At 39.9% G+C, this 21355-nt stretch overlaps 1 protein-coding gene and 1 long non-coding RNA gene across 3 annotated transcripts in view; one reads left to right on the top strand and one right to left on the bottom strand.

The window, feature by feature from the left end:
- LOC115253681 (serine proteinase stubble) overlaps positions 1 to 11284 on the top strand; it is a 69802-nt gene extending 58518 nt beyond the window's left edge. For both annotated transcript variants that reach the window (XM_062850314.1, XM_029853210.2), the window contains 4 exons: positions 324 to 501; positions 565 to 712; positions 10402 to 10551; positions 10620 to 11284. In XM_062850314.1, coding sequence (XP_062706298.1) covers positions 324 to 501; positions 565 to 712; positions 10402 to 10551; positions 10620 to 10916 — 773 coding nt within the window. In that variant the 3' untranslated portion in view covers positions 10917 to 11284. The remainder of the gene's footprint in view (positions 1 to 323; positions 502 to 564; positions 713 to 10401; positions 10552 to 10619) is intronic.
- Positions 1 to 21355, bottom strand: part of LOC134287718 (uncharacterized) — a 100935-nt gene that overhangs the window by 23708 nt on the left and 55872 nt on the right. The window lies entirely within an intron of this gene.

Here is a 21355-nt window from a genome sequence, read left to right as displayed (position 1 = left end):
TATTTTCAAAGTCAAAGTTGTCCTCCGTAGAATCCTGCGAATCCAGCGTAGCGAATCCCGATTCTCTCTCTCTCTCAGTTGATCCCCAACTCCGATGCACTGCCATTTTTCGCCTTCACGATCCACTACAGCTTCCGCAGTAGTTTTAGAACAGCACCAATCGAATGCGCGCTCTGTCTCTTTCTATCACTATCACGCTTAGTCCGATATTTGAGCACCCACTTAGGTTTAAGTCACTTATTAGCTAGAATGTGATGGAAGCATGAAGATAGACAGTTTGTCCCGACAATTCAAACTAAAACATTAATTCTTCAATTTTGCAGGTTGTGGCGAGTTGTACACCAGAACCAACCGGATTGTGGGCGGCCACTCTACCGGCTTCGGTACGCATCCGTGGCAGGCGGCACTCATCAAGACGGGCTTCCTGACGAAGAAGCTCAGCTGCGGAGGGGCACTGGTGTCGAACCGGTGGATTGTCACGGCGGCTCATTGTGTTGCGACGTATAGATTACATCAAATACTGGTCTGAAGTACAAGTTTTCATTACCATACATCTATTTTTAGAACCCCAAACAGTAACCTAAAGGTGAGGTTAGGCGAGTGGGACGTGCGGGATCAGGACGAGCGGTTAAACCACGAGGAGTATGCCATCGAGCGGAAGGAGGTGCATCCCAGCTATTCGCCGAGCGATTTCCGGAATGACATTGCGCTGGTAAGACTCTGAATCGCGAATGGACTTGGTTGAACTGTCATATCTCTGCAACCAGGAAATCGAATTTAATGAAATTTTGAGCATTGATGGCATATGATGTTTGATAGGATGCAAAAGTGGAGGCGATATACGCACACTTTACACGCGGTTAAATGGAAGCATGTACGCATATGGCCTCCACCTTAGCATCCTGTTCAACATCATATAAGACTTTGTGTTAACTGGGCAGTAAATTGTAATAATACATTCACACGTTCTCCAATTAGGGGTCTCCAATTAGCCTAGTAGTTAAGGCTATGGATCGCCAATCCGGAGACGGCGGGTTCGATTCCCGTTCCAGTCGGGAAAATCTTCTCGACTTCCTGGGGTGTACCATTGTACTTGCCTCACAATATACAAATTCATGCAATGACAGGCAAAGAAAGCCCTTCAATTAATAACTGTGGAAATGCTCAAAGAACACTAAGTTGAAGCGAGGCAGGCCAAATCCCAGTGGGGACGTCGAGCCATAAAGAAGAAGACGAAGAAGAAGAAGAAGAAGACATTCACACTTTCTTCTCGGACTTTCGGTTCTTGAGAAAACAACATGGCCCGTGATCCTAGCTTGAGAACCACTGAGTTTTGCAACGCCACTTAATTGTAATAGTTGCTTCATGAGACGCAGGATCTGAAAATCATTTTCACTTTCTCATCGCACTTTAGATTCTTGAGAAATATGGATGGCTCGTGACCTCAGATTGGAATCCTCTGAGCTTCACAACACCACTTTATTGCAATTAGTGCTCCATGAGACACAGATCCAAAAAGAATTCACCCCAACTCTTAGGACTTTCGATTCTAGCGAAATTGGCATGGCCCGTCATTGAAGCATGAGAACCACAGAGCTTTGCAACGGTACTATACTCTTATGAATACTTCTTGAGACGCAGAAACTGAAACCCTTTTCACTTTTCAATCGCACTTTCGATTCTTGTGAAATCAGCATGGCCCGTGACCACAGCTTGAGAACCACTGAGCTTTGCAACGCCAGTATATTATGATAAATGCTGCTTGAGATGCAGAATTTGAAAACCTTTTTCACTTTCTAATCGCACTTTCGCTAGTTGAGAAATTGGTATGGTCCGTAGTCTCTGCATGGGAACCACTGATATTACTGTAATACATGTAATGTATATCTCCTAGACGCAGTATCCGGAAAAAAAAATCTACTCCTCTCCTAGAACTTTCGGATCTTGAGAAGATCGCGTGGCCCGTCACCCAAGATTTAGAACAACTAAACTTTGCAACACTGCTAGTGGCTGTGCTCCTTGAGACGGATAACAACGGAGAAACAACTTCAAATGTTCATTATACAGGGGATAGACAAAATTTTCCCTTCTCAAAAAAATTTCAAATAGCTGTAAGTTTTCGATAAGTGCATCAAATATTCTCAAATTTTCACTGTAAGTTGATCAACTATTTGTGTATCAGTGAACAAAATTCGGAAAAGGTCAAACAATTCTGCACGAAGTTATAAAGATTCTAAAAAAAGGTAAAATTATCCGATAGCCAACTTTGAGCTGTTATATCTTCAAATTTAATGAACCGAATGCAATGAAATTTTGACCATTCATGACATATATAATATGCTTCGAAAAACTTTTGACATAACTAAAAATTCTTAACACGGAAGAAAATTATAACGATTAGATTATTTTTCTAATAAAACATCCAATTTTCTTAAAGTTCAACATCGTTTAAAAATTCAAGATGCTAATTATAGTTCATTTAAATTCCCTCTGATTCTCTCGAATACAGATATGTTTTAAAAGAAAGTATGTTGTTACGGCGGCAATTCATTGAAAAAGTAATGGGATGCATATTAAAAATAGACCAATTTACTGAAAAATCATAAAATTAATGAAATCGCTATAACTTTTTCTCTCGTTAATAACTTCAAGTTGTGTCAAACGTTTTTTAGAGCTCATTATATAAGTCATAGATGTACAAAATTTCATTGTATTCGGTTCATTGATTCCGGAGATATAACAGCTCAAATTTGACTATCGGATAAATCTACCTTTTTCTAAAATGCTTATAACCTCGTGCCGAATAGCCCGATCTTTTCCAAATTTTGTCCACTAATACACAACTAGTTGATCAACTTACAGTTAAAATTTTAGAATATTTGATGCACTTATCGAAAAGTTACAGCTAATTGGACATTTTTTGTAAAGTGGAAATTTTGCCTGTCCCGATCATTTTGTCTATCCCCTGTATGTACATATGGGTAACTCTCGCTGAGACCGTCCCACTATTTACACCATGTCTTCAAAAATGTTTAAGGTGGTGATTTTCTGAAAGTCCTCCCCAAAAAAGTAAGGAAAATGCATTTGGTTAATCAAATTGGTGGACCTCCCGTTAGTTAGAGCCACAAGCATTTTGGTCAATTGTTGGCTCATTTAAACCGTTATAACTCGAAAGTTTCGCTAGAAACCACTTAAAAACTATAGGTTGTTGGAAAGAGAAAAGATAGAGGTACTCTTTGCAGTTATAAAAAGTTTGGTCGGCCATATTGATTTCTGCCGCCATCTTGAATTTATCTCCCAAAACATTTTTTTTCACCATGTTGGCAACCACCGATTTTCAAAATGTTTGCGTCAATTGAAAGCGGGACATTTTTACACAACATATCGAAAATTAAGAGATGTATCTTTTTCCTATCAAAAGTTATCTGCACTTTTGTAAATCATGGCACGTTTTCTCCATACATTTCCATGCGCACCGGCAATGACACGCAACAGCATCAAAGTTGGCGCCTGCTTGTATACACAAACGCACCTGCAGCAAAATTAGGGCAAATCTGAGGTTTGTTCTCATTTTTAACTGTTTCTCAACGATGCGGGCATTGCTTTTTAAACTTTTTTGGTGTTTTGAAAAGCTGAAACTTTCAACTTTTCATTAGTGGATTCAGATTTAGAATAAATGTTCGTAAACACTGTGAAATAACGCTGCATTTATGTAAACAATCGGTACCTGGCCCAGTGCGCAAAAGTGGCATGATTCACAAAAGTGCAGATAACTTTTGATAGGAAAAAGATACATCTCTAAATTTTTGATATGTTGTGTAAAAATGTCCCGCTTTCAATTGACGCAAACATTTTGAAAATCGGTGGTTGCCAACATGGTGCAAAAACAGTTTTGGTATAAAAATCCAATATGGCGACCAAAATCAATATGGCCGACCCAACTTTTTATAACTGTAAATAGTAGCCATACCTTCTCTCTTTTAAACAACCTATAGTTTTTAGGTGGTTTCTGGCGAAACTTTCGAGTTATAACGGTTTATATGAACCAACAATTGACAAAAATCGAGGGGTCCGCCAAAATGCTTGCGGCTCTAACTAACGGGGGGTCCACCAATTTGATTAACCAAATGCATTTTCCTTACTTTTTTGGGGAGGACTTTCAGAAAATCGCCACCTTAAACATTTTTGAAGACATGGTGTAAATAGTGGGACGGTCTCAGCGAGAGTTACCCATATGTTTCCCTTGTTAGTTGTTCCCGAACACCTAAAACCCCATTTAACGCGTAAGGAGCGTAAATAGGGAGAGTGCTATTTGGGAATTAGTGCGTAAATGGGAGGCGTAAATTGAGTTTGGCGCAAGTAAAGTGAGCATAAATGGGGGTTTAGTGTATTCCTGAAAGAATCCAAGAACGATTTTCTGAAGGAAACTTCTGCAGTAGTTGCAGGGGGCATTTTTGTAAGAATTCATGGATAAATTTCTGAAAAAAACCTTAGATAAATTCCTAAAGGATTTCTTGGAGGAACTTAGAAAAGAATTCCTAGATGTCTTCTTGAAAATTTTCTGGCTCCTGTGCATCCCTCTGAAATAATCTTAAAGAATTCCAATTCAAATTGCAGGAGACATTATTATAGAAATCCTTGAAATAATTAAAAAAAATCAGGTATTCCTGGAGGCATCCCTGGAAAAAAATCTTGGGTATGCACCTCTGGCAAAGATGATGGAAGGATTTCTGAAACTCTAAATATATTTTTGAAGATACCCAGAGAGGAATTCCTGGAACAATCCCTGGAAGAACTCACGGAGCAATACCTGAAGGAATACCCGGGAATATCTTAGAGGATTTTTTTGAGGAGTCTTTCAAAACGTCCACCAAGCATTCCTACAGATTCTTGCAGGAATTCCTGCAGGAGTTCCCCTAAAGATAGCTGTATGAATTCTTGTAAACAATCCTCAAGGAATTTCTCCAAATATTCCACCAAACATTCCTTTATTGATTCCTCTAGACATTCCTCTAGAATTCCTCTAGGAAGTATTGCAGGGATTTCTGCTCGGAATCCGCTAGGAATTTGTCCAGAAACTTCTCCAGGGATTTCTTCAGGCATTCCTCTGGAAATTTCTTAAGTAATTCCTTCAGGAATTCCTCCAGCGATTCCTACAGAAATTTATATCAGAATTAATTTAAGAATTAATCCTGAGATACCTCCACAAATTGCTTCATCGATTCCTCCAGGAATTCCTACAAATATTCTAACATTTTTTCGACGAATTCTTTCGAGAATTTCCTCGAAGAGGTTACCTCCAAGGTTATCTTACCTCTTCGAGGAAATCCTTGAAAAAAATCGTCGAAAGAATGTTGGAATACCTGTAGGAATTCCTCGAGGTACCCCTGAAGCAATTTCAGGAGGTATCCATGGAGGAATCTCAGGAGGATTTCTTAAATGAATTCTGGTATGAATTCCTGTAGGAATCGCTGGAGGAAGCCCTTGAGAAATCCGTAGAGGAATCCCTGGAAGAATTCCTGAAGAAATTCCCTGATAAATCGCTGGAGAAATTTCTGGACAAATTCCTTGCGGAATCCCAGAAGAAATTCCTGGAGGAGTCCCTAGAGGAATCCTGGAGGAATCTATGAAAGAATGGCTGAAGGAATTTCTGGAAGTAATCCTGGAGGAATGCCTGATGGAATCTCTGAAGAAGTTCCTAAAGGATCAAGTAAAGGATCGTTTAGAAGAATTCCTAGAGGTGTCTTTAAAGGAACTCTTGCAGGAATTCCTGCAAGAATATCTGTAGGAATGCTTGGTTGTATTTTTGAAGGAATCCTTGAAAAATCCTCCCTAAATGATTCCTGAAGGAATTTCTTGAGCTATTCCTGGAGGAATCCTAGAAGGAATTCCAGTAGCAATCCTAGAAGGAATACCAATAAGAATTCCTGGGGGAATCCCACGAGGATTTTCTAAAAAAAAATCCAGGAGGAAATACTGAAGAAATCGCAGTAAGATTATTTAGAAGAACCCTGAAGAAATTCTATGAAGTGTTCGTGGGGTGACTCTTAGAGGAATCCTGAAGGATTTTTTAAAGAAACCTCAGGATGAATCTCGGAATTATACTCCTGAGGAATTCCTGAAAGAATTCAATCAGGAATTTCTGCAGGAATCTCAAGAAGAGTACCTGGAACAATCCTTGGAGAAATTTTTGAAATAATCTGTGGAGTTGTTCCTGAAATAACCCTTAAAAAATTTTCCAAGTGAATCCCTGGAGGAATTTTTTAGGGTTTCCAGGAGGAAGTCTTGGAGGAATACCCGGACGATTTCGTGACAAAACCCCAGGAGGAATCCCGGAAACAATCTCATTAGGAATGAACCCGGACGATTTCGTGACAAAACCCCAGGAGGAATCCCGGAAACAATCTCATTAGGAATGTCTTAGGAAATCCAGGAGAGCTTTCTAAACGAATTGTTGAAAAAGTTTCTGTAGGAATCTCTGGAATAAAAATCTGAAAGAATTCATGTCAGCAGTTATTTCTGGACGGGTCATTGAAGGAATCCTTAAATAGACTCCAAAAAAATATTGTGGGCATGATTTTGAAGGAATTTCTGGATTTTTTTTTTCGAATAATCTATGATAAAATTTTCTGAAAGAATTCCTCGAACAATTCCAGATGACAGAGTTCTTGAAATATATGGCAAAATCTCTGAAGGAATATCTGCAGAAATACCTAAAAGGATCCATGGTGAAATCCCTGGACAAAATCGTGAAGGAATCCTCGAAAAAAAGCACTGCAACAATCACAAGAGGTGATATTCCAGGAGAAATTCCCAAAGGAAAGTTTGATAAAATCCCCGGAGGAGTTCTTGAAGGAATTCCTTGAGGAATTCCTGATGAAGTCACTGCAGAAAGTTATGGGAAAATTCCTGGAGGAATTCTTTAAGGCATCCTTGCAGAAGTGTCTGTAAACATTTTGGGAAAAAACGTAGGAGGAATTCCCTAAGCATTTCTCGAAATAAGCCCTGAAACAATCACTATCGAATCCCCGCAAGACTTCCCTGGAGGCATTCACGAAGCATATATACTCATGAAGAAGTACCTTAAGCAATCCCATGTTTTTAGCTCTGAGTATGATGTTTGTTTGAATTGAATACTAGTGAAAATACATGAATTTTGACTTACCATACTCTATAGCAGCATATAGTGCTAGAAAGTCCTTCCCTTTTCCTACCGTAACTGATTCTGGCATATCTGGAAAATTCAGCCATTCATTTAGGCATGTTAGTTGGTAAAATTCTATGATAGATTGAAGGGGTGCTCTCAGAGAAAAACTTAAAGGAAATCTTTCGGGAAACCTGAATTAACGACAATCTTGAGATGACAAAAATTTAAAAAAAATATAAGGCGGCCAGGTTGTGCGCACGTCCCCCCTCTGCCAGCCTCTGGCTTCGCCTATGGCACTGTGGCACTCTCAAATTTGATGAAGAATCACAGCGTAGCAGCAGTTCTACAGTCAATTGGGTATACAGTAATTGGGTACGCGGAGTGTATACTACACTCCGCGATTGCTACAAGAAAATTTTCCGTGACCTTGTTGTTTACTATTCTTCTTGCAGCTTTTTATGTTAAATATTCTTCTAGGAATTCATTCCGCACTTATTCCTGGAAATCTTTTCGGGATTCCCTCAGGATTTTTTCGTGATTCTTCCAGGAGATAATGCAGAATTCCTCCAGGAGTTCCTCCTGACGACCTTGAGGGACCTTCTTGAAAGATTTTTCCCCCTCGTTTAGGATTCATTCACAAGTTCCCTCTGGGAAACTTCCAGAAATTTCTCATGAGATCTATAAACTGGTTCCAACTGAGATTACTCCAGGAGTAGGAGTCCTCCAGGAACTCCTTCTAGAATTTTCTCAAGAGTTTAGGAATTCCTTCCGGTATTTCTCCACGCATTCCATCGAATATTCCCCTTAGAATTCTTCTTGGGAATCCTCCAGGAAATGCTTCCATGGTCTATCTAGCAATTTATTCGAGGATTAATACAGGAGTTTTTTCTGGATTAGCTTCCGGGATTTCTCTGGGAATTACTTTCCTTTCTAGAATTTACTTTCAGGAATCTCTTTCGAGAGTCTTCCAGAAGTTCTTCTTAGATTAATTTAGATTATACTTCAGGGATTTCTGTGGATGACTATCTGAGATTGTTACAGTTCCCTTTGGAACGTCTTAAGCCGTTTTTTTTTTCTAGGATTTCCAAAAGAGAAATGTTATTCCTGAAGAAACTTTTGATGGAAAATCCAGAAGGAATTTTTGAAAGAGTTCCCTAAGAAATTGCAGGAGTACCTCAAGAAACTCCCGTAGGGAATTTATAAGGAACGTCTGGAAGAATTCCATACGGATGGACATTAAAAATCTTCTTGAGGGAATTCCCAATGAACTCCAAGATGTATTACCATTGGGAATATCTGCGAGAACTCCAAAATGAGCTCCAATGAATTGCATACGAGGAATTGTTGGAATTACATAATGAACTCCTAAACAAAACCGGGTGGCAATTCCGGGTAGGATCCTTCCAAAGGATATTGGATAGAACTCCTGATGATATCCTGAAGGAATGCCGCAAGCAATGCATCTGTAATTCCAGTAAAAAAAAATTTCTAGCGAAATTGCGGAAGGAACTTCCGGAGTAATCCCGAGAGAAAACCCTTGAGAATCTTTTTGACGAAGTTTCTGTTGAAGTCTTAGAAGGAAATCATGAAGGAATTCCGATATCAGCTTAGCTATAGCTAATAGCAGTCATATAGGGGAAGAAACCGTGTAGAAACTGATGCGGGAGTCCTAGAAGGAGTTTCTGAAAAAAAAACCCTAGAAGGAGCCAGAATGCGGAATTTTCTGTATGCCGAAAGATTTTTTTTGAAAAATCCCAGGACAAGCAACTTGAAGAATCTCAGAAGAAAGACCTATGGGAATCTTGGAAGACATTCCTGGAAACATACTAGAAAGAACTCCTAGGAAAACCACTGAAAAAAATCCCGGGAAAATCCTGGGAATATTTTCTAAATAAATGTTAGAAAGAACCACTGGTGAAATTCGAGATTTAATCTTTTTGGGAATCTCATTGGAAAACTTTAGAATTATCCCAAAGAGAACTTAAATAAACCACTGAAAAAAGTCTTAAAATGAAATCCCTGAGGAATCCTAGAATATGCTACTGAAGAATCCCGTGTGAAATCATGAAAGGAATTTGTGTAGTTAACCCAGAAAGAATTCCTGGGGGACTCTCAGCACAAAGTCGTGAAGAAAGCAGTTTGTGCTCACGAGATCTCAAAAGTTGAAGTGCATGAAGAGTTCGATTTGACGCATATTTTAGATTATGCAAAAAATCTCTGAACTTTAAGGACAGACTTGTTAGAATTCCAATATGGCCGCCACAATGGCCGACTTTGGCACCTACTCACGATTTTGAGGGCACAAATCTCTTCGTAAACAAAACCAGCGCACCTGAGCTTCTTATTCTAAGCTTATTACAAGTGAGCAAAGTACAGAATAATAAAATGCATTGAACCGGGATTTCAAGACGTTTGTCCTTAAGTCTTTAGATAAGTAGGCATGACTGCCTTGTGATTAACAGGTTTTTAAGAATTTTCTTCATTGTAAAATATTAACGGTATAACAGAGAGTTTCGTAATACACATTTGCTTAATGTGAGACGTCATGAATTTACATATAAAATTTGCAAACTGAACCATGTGTATTGATCAAATTGAACTATCATTAAAACCGGCTACGCAGTCTTGAAATTAGCAAACGATGTTTATTATTTGCCCAACGTTTCGTCACGGAGTTAGTGTCTTCTTCAGGGGGAACTAGAATTTAATACATGTACTAATTGGTCTGTTACATGATTTTGTCACGGTAACTTGCACTTATTAGGTTGTTTTTGGTCTTGTGTTTCGTCTAACTGTAACAAGACTGCGTAGCCGTTTTCAATGATAAGGTACACCGGGGCAAGTTGAAACGGGTGGGGCAAGATGAAACAGCGGGTTAATACGATGTTTTTCAATGATGATAAATCGTTTGATCGCCATAACACATAGTTTTTGATTCAAATAATCTTTTAGCGAAGGATAAATTTCCAAATAGTATTGAAATCTATTTCAATATTTCGTGTTTCATCTTGCCCCGGTGTACCTTAGTTGAAACGATACAGTGAGCCTCCACTAGAATTAAATTTAACTATACTGCCTATGATCGCATATCAATCCCATATTTGCTGGGTTACCTATTCATATGGGACAGTTATGCGATCATGGGCAGTATATCTGCGGTACTAAATCATTGGACAATTACGGGAAGTCCACGAAAAGAGATGTTATAAATAAGCATTGGAGAACATATTAACTCATTTCCATTATCCCCGCAGGTCAAACTGGATCGTAAGGTGGTTTTCCGGCAGCACATCCTGCCGGTTTGCCTCCCACCGAAGCAAACCAAGCTGGTGGGTAAAATGGCCACCGTCGCCGGCTGGGGCCGAACTCGGCACGGCCAAAGCACAGTTCCTTCGGTTTTACAGGTCAGTTCTCGATCGATGCTCCCTCCGCTTCCTATTCACCCGCTACCTAACCAAATTTCTCATTGCAGGAAGTTGACGTGGAAGTGATACCGAACGACCGTTGCCAGCGGTGGTTCCGGGCGGCCGGTCGCCGCGAAGTCATCCACGATGTGTTCCTGTGTGCCGGCTACAAGGAGGGTGGCCGCGACAGCTGTCAGGGTGATTCGGGAGGACCGCTGACACTGACGTTGGAGGGTCGCAAGACGCTAATCGGACTAGTGTCGTGGGGAATCGGATGTGGGCGGGAGCACCTGCCCGGAGTGTACACCAACATTCAAAAATTTGTGCCTTGGATCGAGAAAGTCATGGGAAAGGAGTATTCGTAGAGCGCGGGTCGGGATCGTACCCGCGGTAGGAGACGGAATGTGTAAATAGTCAAAAACCCCTTACTAAGTAGGAATTAAGAGAGTTGAAAGTAGTTCTATATCATCTAAACAAGAATCGATCATTTACCATGATGTAAATTTAACGGTACACGCTGTTATTGAAGCGATAATAAGTTCTATAAGAAAACAAGTATTGGATCATGTGAAAGAAGAACGCAGTGCGGTAGTAATTTATTTGTAATTTATTTTCGCTAGAGCTCCGATTTGAATCGCGTATTTAAGAACTGAAAAGATCGTACTGACATTACCATGCTTAAAGTTTCTGATAGAATGTAGGTTAGAAGATAATAAACGAATGTTCCAAGAAATACTTTATTCTTAATGATGATCTTGAAAAGAAATTCCTTGGGTATGAATGGTAAATAAGCATTTATAAGCACGTAGTCATACATATACTTTTGAATGCTGAATCATGGAAATAAAGCCGAGTCTCCCATTTGACGCTGCCACCTACTTTAGGCCCACCACAATTTCTCAGCTCTCTTGCATCCAATCCAACTGATTTTTTTAGTGCAGTTACTGCTTACTATAGACTCATTACATACAACAAATGAAGTAAATTGCTTAGAAGACAGCCTGGAAAACTAGGTGGGCCTAAAGTGGGTGGCAGCGTCTAATAGGAGACCCGACTGTCAAATGTTTGACAAGGAAAAAACTCGAGAAAAAACATCAGTTTGACACTAATGACAATTCGATTGAGTCAAACAAGATGTTTCAACATTGTTTTTTTTTTACTAATGTTTGACCCTGTGAACCAACGCACGGCTTTACTAGTTTTAGGTAAATTTTACTCATCCTCCCCCCATGACTTCACTTTGTTCACTAGGGTTATCTATTTCACTCCTTGAGTAAGCACGCTAAGTAAAAGTTACTCTAAAATGAGTAAGATTCACACAAAACTGAGCTAAACTGGAACAGCTCAAAAAATGAGTAAATTGCATTTCCAGCGATAGCGCTGGTCCAAGTGCAAAAATCCAACCAATTTAAGCCGTATAATATTCTTCACATCAGCAAGAATATTATACGACTTAAACTGATGAGATTTTCGCACTTGGGACAGCGCTATCGCTGGAAATAAAATTTACTCATTTTTGAGTTGTCCCACTTTAGCTCGAAAATGAGTGAATTTTCTGACCGTGAGTGTTTTCAGTGTGTGTACTAAAATATTACGCCGAAAGTTATGCTGCGCGTTCAACAAGCAAACTTGCATGCAATTCTCGCGATCAGTATCAAATGGGCACATCTTTCCTTAAACTTTTCTTTGTCCCAACGCTGTACCTGTACGAATCAGAAGCGATAGCCGTCAGACCAGCAAACCCGTCAACGGGGTTGTGATGAAAAATGACTCAAGATTAGAAACTTGGAACGAAGAACTGCACATCTCAATTTCATCGGGAGCACTCGCGGACTTGCCAATATACAGAAAGAATACGGGTTTAGTATTGTAGCGGTGCAAGAAGCTTGTGGAACAGGTTCCATCATACAATGTTTAGAGGAAAGCATGCCATCCACAAGAGTTGTGGCAACCAGAGATGCCAGATATACAGATTGTTCTGTATTATACAGATTTTTGACCTACTATACAGACAAGATACAGAGTACAGAAAAATACAGATTTTTAAAATATGATACAGATTTCTCCAGAAAGCATCAAGTTTGAAGTTATTTTCAATAAATTTAGTGAAAACTTTATATATTGGTGCCTAAAGTTTAAAGAATTTATGAAAATTTTTACATTTTCACACATGTTTTTGAAAAATAAAATCAGTAAAAATTCAAAACCGTCAAAAAGTAGAACATTTTTGTTAGTTTCTATTGAAATCTAGTACTCTCAGTGTCTAGTATACGGCGATACAGATAAATCTGGCATCTCTGGTGGCAATACACACAAGATGGGATCGGCTTTTATAGTGAGGGGCGATGGGCATGTGATAAAAGCAGCCATCAACAACGCAATTGAGGCCAACGCAGCTACAGAAGTGTAGCGCACCAAGCTGGAAGCGCAGAAGGGAGAGGACAGATCGAGAGGAGAGGACAGGAGACGACAAGATCTAGAGATACGTCGAGAAGGAGTACTGATGGGCTGGATGCATCGAACGCAAGTGAGAGACGTGATTCGACTGCATCCACTGCTCCAGGATTAACAGCGGATATACAACGACATCAACTACGAGACGAACTAGCGCTCCACATGGCCACAGCAGTCACGCAGTTCCGTGGGACAGACCCCATGTCCCGCCACCGAATACCAAAGTTGCGGAATTCATATCGGTTAACAAGTGCAGTAAGTATCCTAAACCAGCATATGTTGCCACAGTACTTGGAGGCCATACAGAACTTCGAGGATCTGCACGGTGTTTACGGTGTATTCAGCTGCGGCGGCTGTTATCAAGACGCTGGGATTACAGACGCGCTCGCAAGGAAACGGTGAAAGTCGCACACGCCCCAGCATACAAAAACCCGCGTGGATGCGACGTTTGGAGAACCGGATCGCTACACTACGAACCAAGATTGGTCGATTAACACATAAACACAGGGGAATCGATCAACGAGACTAGTTCGTTATGTTGCTGAAATTGTGAAACCCGCAGAACCCCAAGATCTCAAAGAATTCAACATTACGGAGATCCTCGGTGATTGGCGACGTCACACAATTCTGGGCCGATCTGGAAGAACTCTGTCCAGCACAGCGACGATGAGATGTGGTTAGCAGAAGAAGAGCGACAGTGTAATGGAGTTGAAGACATGACCGCGGTCGGAGTTACCGCTCAGGATATACGTGAGGATACCCGGAATACCAGAAATTAGGCTGCACCAGGACTGGATTTCGATTGCACAATTGTTGGTATAAAAAACTCACGATGATTCACGGGCGGATGGCGGAATGCTTCAACCGGTTCTGGAAAATAGTTGCATAAAGCTGTACTGGGATCACGAGATCATTACGGATGTCCTCATTCGTGCCAATCGGCTTGACATTTGTGTTTACGACAAAAGGATGAAGCGTGTAACTCTCATCGCTATACCGTTCGACCATAATGTACAATCAACGTTCTCCGGCAAGATAACCAGTACCACGACTTAGCGAAGGAGTTGATGTAGCAGATGTCCCGATCAGAAAGGCATAACAAAATTATAACCGATTAAGTTATTTATTTCAAAGATTTTTCATAACAGTATGAGTTATAAAATTCGCCGGTTAGGTGTTAAAATAACAAAAATTATAACTAAAACTGCTCTAGTCATAACATAATTATAACAGGTCTTGATACAATTATAACAAGTTTATAACAAAATGAGATATAAAAAATCCATCAAATTATATCACATGTTGTTATAAAGCAGTTATAAATATATTGGGTAAAAATTAAGTAGTGTAAAAATTAACTCATTTTTGGGGTATCAATTTTTAGAGTGAAATTTTATTTTTTGTAAAAAGTTACTGGCATCAAAAAACTTTTCCACATAGTATACATAAAACCCAGGGATTCGAACCTACGACGGCTAGAACCTAGAACAGGAGCACGTCGTTTTTACCAGTGAAGCCATCACAGCACTTGAAGTGAGGGGCGATATATGCTGAAATGGTTCTTCATATTGGTAGCTCCTCTATAAATAGACTCACTGATCCAACATACCGGAGAGGGAAAGTATGACGTCACCATACCCAGTTATGACGTCACCATGCACGTTACTACAGCCCATTTAGTCGCTCAGCTTCAATGTCGTGTGCGCTCGTTGTACACTAGAGCCAGCGTTCACTACTTCGGAGCTGGAGCCCACATCGCTGTACCTACGAGAATGGACGTCACACGAAACTGTTTTTAATACAGTTGATAGCAATTATATCTGCGTGTTATTAACTAAGTTGAACAGATAGCTAATGACTTTCAAATAGTGAAAAGTGTGTAACTAAGCACTAGTTGCGCCAGCGTTTATTTAAATATTTGAAGCGTTTTTTGGCATGTTTTATTTCATTATTATTAATTAATGATATTCCTTCTGCAAAGTTGTTCAGTAGTATTATGGCGCTTAAGTGGTGATTGTTTCGGTAGGAATATCCACCGCAAATTCTTGCAGGAATATTCCCTTGGAGAAATTTATGAATGAATTTTTAAAAGGATAGAAAAAAGCATTTCCATAATAAGTCATTGGTGTAATTGTCGATAAAATTTGTAAAGAAACCTTTTGATAAATACATGAAGTAATTTGTTTTCGAACACAGAGCGTTCAGGAAATCCAAAGGGATATCAAAACACTTCGTTTCGCTGTTGAACTGAATATTTTATTAACTTTAACAAAACAACTACACTTCATTTGTTAGTACATAACTATTTCGATCGGCAGATATGCATACACATATTATCTATGCGTAAAAAGCTGTAGTTAATTGTAGTGATATTTACAACAGTGACTGAGTGACCACATACTAAGAAATTTCTTAGAAATTGGAATTGGAATGAAAAGTTTAACTTTAAAACTAGAACTTATTTAATTACTGAGATCCTTCAGAATTTCTGATGGATTTTCCCTGATGGAGAATCCTTTAAGGAATTTTTGATGCGTAGGCTGAAGTAATTTGCTAAGAATGTCTTAAAGAATCTTCTCTTTGGATTCTCTGAAGAAATTCTTAAGGGACGAAATGTATGTTGGGTTTTAAACTTAAGTTAAACCTTGCGGGAAATCCCTATGACGAATGATCTGTATACTGTACTCAATTAGTAGTTTAAGGACAGACGTGTTAGAATCCCAAAATGGCCGCCACAATGGCCGACTTTGGCACCTACTCACGATTTCGAGCGCACAAATCTCTTCGTAAACAAAACCAGCGCACCTGAGCTTCTTATTTTAAACTTATTACAAGTGAGCAAGAACAAAATAAAAAAATGCACTGTTGTTTAATGCATGTTTCTTGAGAACTGTGCGTTTGAAGTTCTGATGCACTGTTGAAGCGGGATTTCAAGACGTTTGTCCTTTAGTTGAGAGCTCCGACAGATCAAAGGTGACGTAATCTGGTCGGTAAAATATAATTGGTGAATTGGAATGTGTTTTCGTGTTCTATCATCAGAAATAATGGATAATAGGAGTGGTTTACTTGGGATTTCAACATGTATATGAACTAATCTTCCAACAAATCCTTGGGGCAAAGTTCTTTGAAGAATTCAAAGAGGAGGTCATGGAAAAAGTCATGGAGGAATTGTTGAAGAATTCCTTAGAGGATTACCCGGAAGAATACGTGGAGGAATTTCTTATGGAAACTCTCGGAGAGATCTGTGGAAGAACTTCTAGTTAGCTCCCTAGAAGACCTATAAGAGAAATACTTATAATATCCCTAGATATATTCCCTGAAAGTACTCCGTGGCCATTCATAATAAACATTCAACCTGTAAGACATGTACAAAATCCTGTAAACAAATGTAAACGTCGTAGTTCAATTACATATAACATTTTCCAATTGAGAGCCTTAGACTTCTCGACAACTTTGCTGATGAGTGATGATCCGAACTTCCTAGGACAGCAGAATAATGAGATTTATCATATCAAACAGCTCATAGTAGTGAAATTTTGCATACAATTTTACACCATTCGTGAATTTCAAGAATCATGAACAACTTTGCTGAACATACGAACTGTGCAGGTGATCTGGATCATGATAAGAAACATTTAAAATTACCCAATATTATCACGTAATGGTGGAATTGCTTACCACATTTTCCACCTTCCAAAGTCATAAGCTTTCTGTACAAATTTGATGAAGACATGAGCTTTTTTGGTAGTTCATATAATAAAGAATATCAACAATTGTGTATTTTCTAAACACAATGGCGTCATACAGCGGTTAATTTACGCACTAAACATTACCAAAAAATATTGATTAGTTACACATTCCATTTTAAAAATTATTACTGAGTTTGTTATAATGTTGATGTAATGATGATCAAATCACATATTCATTTATTGTAACTGACTTTGTTAGAACCTTGAAATAGTACAAACTAGTTTTCGTACCGATTCCAACAAATATATCTAAAGATAACAAACCTTGATATAGATATCAACCGTTGATATAATTATGTTATGTTTTTGTTATGACTTTCTGATCGGGGTAGCACCTGGAAGACGTCCGTGTAGTTCCGGTTGTCCTCTCGGCAAATGGATTAGTCCCGAATTCTCTCCTAAGGTCCCTAGACGAACTGGAATTGAAGAAGGACCTGAACATCATCCTGAATGTGGTGATTCATAGAACCTGTAGTATAGTTAGGGCACAGAGAAACAGACGTCACGCACTCATCGCTTCCCAACGATCACCTTTTTAACGGTTGATTCAAATATTTACACGCAACCAGAGATTGGCAGATTCTAATACAATGTGGTATGAAACATATACAAATATTGTATTAGGGCCTTGCAAATACAAAAATTGGTAGGTGGCAGTATACCAAAAATTGTATTGGCTTCCTAGAATCTGGAAAAGGAAAATTTCGCATGTGTGCGTGTGCTCTGTCGCACTGGTTTCTCATTATTTGTTCTATTTTTAGACTGATCATGGCAGCAGCGGCGGCATCAAATACCAATACATGTTTAAAAAGAAATACGGGCGGCGACGGGAATCGAACCGAGACATTATCATGGTGATACACAGTATCCTGCACTCTAACCAGCACGGCTATAACTGCACATGAATAGACGAGAGGCTGAAAGCCATCATCATCAACACAAACAAGGCTTGGTGATGGAAGTGATACAGCCGCCACACTGCAGTCCAGGTCCAGAGCCGTATTTGCGAAGACAAAACTGTTTAAGCTTCAGCTTTAAGTTTTTAGACACATATTGTGTTTTAGAAAGTTTATTTCCAATTGTTGATCCTATTCCCCATTATTGTTATGTTAGGGTGGTTCGTCTGGTTAAACTGATTCTTTTTTTTTATCTAGTTCGTTTATTTGGGGCTCAATCGCGTATAACGCTTTACGGAGCCGAGGATCTTTCTTTGTACTTAATAGTATACATTATACAGAGTAATAACTTTTTAATGATATCTGTTAGTAATGGGTGGAAGCCAGGGTACTCGTGGCAGCTCGAGGTTAGAAGGTCACATTTTGAGGGATGGACAGGGTAAGGATTGGGCCAAAGGTTTCACTGCTGCTCATCCGGGGGTGAATCGCATCTTGCTAGCGTATTCGGTGCCTTGTGGTGTTGGTACCAACTTGTTGTGGGACTTGGTTTTCCGGATGGCCAGGAGCAGCTTGGTAACACAAAGAGGACAAAACAGAGAAAAAAAAAACTGGAGAAGAAAACACAAGCAAATTAAACTTTTATACCAGCAGAGCGAAGAAAGTCGAAAATACATCCCATGTATGTGACATCGCGGGTCCCCAACACATCTCTCACAAGAACAAAGGGTTGTCTACCTCGGGCCTCAAGGGTATCCAAAAGTAGCGCTCTGGAGGCGTCATTATCCGGGCATTGCCAAACTACGTGGTCGATGTCATCATAACCGGAACCGCACTTAGTACAAACATTGCTCAACGCGAGGTTAATCCTGTGTAAATGCGCGTCTAGCGAGTAATGGTTGGACATAAGTCTTGACATCACGCGAATGAAATTGCGACTTACATCCAGACCATACCACCACACTCGCAAAGAAACATTAGGAATAATGGAATGTAACGACCGTCCCAGCTGGCCATCTCGCCAATCATTTTGCCAACTTTGAAGAGAACTCTGGCGAACCAAATGGAAAAATTCATCATGTGAAATTCTTCTATCATAGATCTCACCTTCCTGTGCGCCCACCTTTGCGAGAGAGTCCGCCTTCTCATTGCCATAAATTGAGCAATGTGAGGGGACCCATACAAAGGTAATCTTGTATGATCTTTCGACCAGTGCACCCATCTGCTCCCTTATTTTTGTAAGAAAGTAAGATGAATGTTTTACAGGTTTCATCGACCGGAGTGCCTCAATCGAACTAAGGCTATCCGAGAAGATGAAGAAATGGTCTACGGGCATGTTGGAAATCATCCCCAAAGCGAAGTTGATTGCTGCCAGCTCAGCAACATAAACCGAACAAGGTTCCTGAAGTTTGCGGAAGGCGGTGAAATTTTCATTGAAAACACCGAAACCAGTGGATCCATTTATGCGAGACCCATCAGTGAAGAATCTCTTACAGGAATTGACATTTTGGTACTTTTCGTTGAAAATGCGAGGAATAGATATACATCGAAGTTGATCTGGTATTCCCTGAACAGCTTGTTTCATGGACAGATCGTATTTAACAGAGGAACTGTCATTAGTGAAGTGTACACGGGGAGGATTATAACTTGGTAGGCTTATATCAGATGACATGTAGAACAGATAGATTCTCATGAATTTTGATTGAGTGTTCAGACTGAGCATTTCTTCGAAATTCTCAATGACAAGTGTGTTGCTCACTCCACACTTGATAAGTAACCTTAGCGAGAGCTCCCAGAATCGGTTCTGGAGAGGTTTCACCCCTGCCAGGACCTCAAGGCTCGCATTATGCGTTGAGTGCATACAGCCGAGAGCAATACGCAAACAACGGTATTGAATTCGTTCCAACTTTATTAGGTGGCAGTTTGCTGCTGAGTGGAAGCAGAAAGAGCCATACTCAATAACAGAGAGAATAGTCGTTTTGTAAAGTTTTATGAGGTCTTCCGGGTGAGCACCCCACCATGTTCCGGTAATTGTGCGTAGAAAATTGATCCTTTGTTGACATTTTTGCACCAAATACTTGATTTGGGTACCCCAAGTGCCTTTTGAATCAAACCAGACCCCAAGGTATTTCGAAGTCAAATACTGGTCGATTTCTATTCCCAAAAGATTGAGTTTCAGTTGGGCTGGGTTCCGCTTTCTAGAAAACACAACCAATTGAGTTTTTTGCGGAGCAAACTCGATCCCTAAATCTCTTGCCCAGATTGACAGATTATTTAGAGAATTTTGCAATGGTCTTTGCAACATTTCTGCATGTGGGCCTTTTAGAGAAACCACAGCATCATCTGCAAGTTGTCTTAGCGTACATTGTCCTTCCAAGCAACTATCAATGTCTTTCACGTAAAAATTATAAAGCAAGGGACTTAAACATGAGCCTTGGGGTAGGCCCATGTAACTTATTCTGGAAGTTGTCAGTTGTCCGAGATTGAAGCTCATATGTTTTTCTGACAACAAATTATACAAGAAATTATTTAAAATTCCTGGAAGACCACTATTGTGCAGTTTTTCTGACAATATTCCTATGGAAACTGAATCAAAGGCGCCCTTAATATCCAAGAAAACTGAAGCCAGTTGCTCCTTTTCCGCAAAGGCCAGTTGAATATCTGTTGAAAGCAACGCTAGACAATCGTTTGTTCCTTTGCCCTTGCGAAACCCGAACTGTGTATTTGAAAGCAAGTTATTCGATTCGACCCAATGATCGAGTCGTGATAGGATCATTTTTTCCAACAATTTCCTTAAACATGATAACATAGCAATTGGGCGGTATGAATTATGATCAGACGCTGGTTTACCAGGCTTTTGAATAGCTATTACTTTGACCTGTCTCCATTCATGCGGAACGATGTTGTCCTCCATGAATGAGTTGAACAGGTCCAGTAATCGTCTTTTCGCGATATCTGGGAGATTCTTTAGAAGATTGAACTTGATCATATCGCGTCCCGGAGCGGAATTGTTTGATGAAAGAAGAGCCATAGAAAGTTCCAGCATAGTGAAGGGTCTGTCCAGAGAACCGTCTCTTGGGGATGTTTCCCAAGAAATCGGTTGTGCTGGGACTGAGTCTGGGCAGACCTTTTTCGCGAAGCTGAATATCCAACGGTTGGAGTATTCGTCACTCTCATTAGAAGAAGAGCGGTTTCGCATGTTGCGAGCCACTCTCCAAAGCGTTGTCATTGAAGTTTCTCTTGAGAGACCCTCAATGAAGTGTCGCCAATAACTACGCTTCTTCGCTTTCAGCAGGTTTCTCAGCTGTCTTTCGAGCTTTGCGTACTCTTGATAAAGATCTGAGGTACCGTGCCTACGAAAAGTTTTGAAAGCATCAGATTTTTTAAGATACAACTGGGTGCAATCATCATCCCAACCTAGTGTGGCTGGTCTTCTTTTGAAGGTTGCACTTGGAACACGTCGTTTTTGTGATTCTAATGCACTCTTATATATCAGTTCAGACAGGAATCGATACTCATCCAAAGGTGGGAGGGGATTGAATGATTCGATGCCAAAAGATACCGCTTCTGCATACTTTTGCCAATCGATATTCCTTGTGAGGTCAAAAGGAACCTGAATTGGATGGTCTGACCTTTCACTATTATGCTTTATGGTGGTTATAATGGGTAAGTGATCACTACCATGAGGATCCTCGATTACCTTCCACA

The sequence above is a fragment of the Aedes albopictus genome, chromosome 2 (assembly GCF_035046485.1).
Source record: "Aedes albopictus strain Foshan chromosome 2, AalbF5, whole genome shotgun sequence".
Lineage (NCBI taxonomy): Eukaryota > Metazoa > Arthropoda > Insecta > Diptera > Culicidae > Aedes > Aedes albopictus.
The sequence above is the reverse complement of the archived record's forward strand: the minus strand, read 5'-3'. Positions and strand labels throughout refer to the sequence as shown.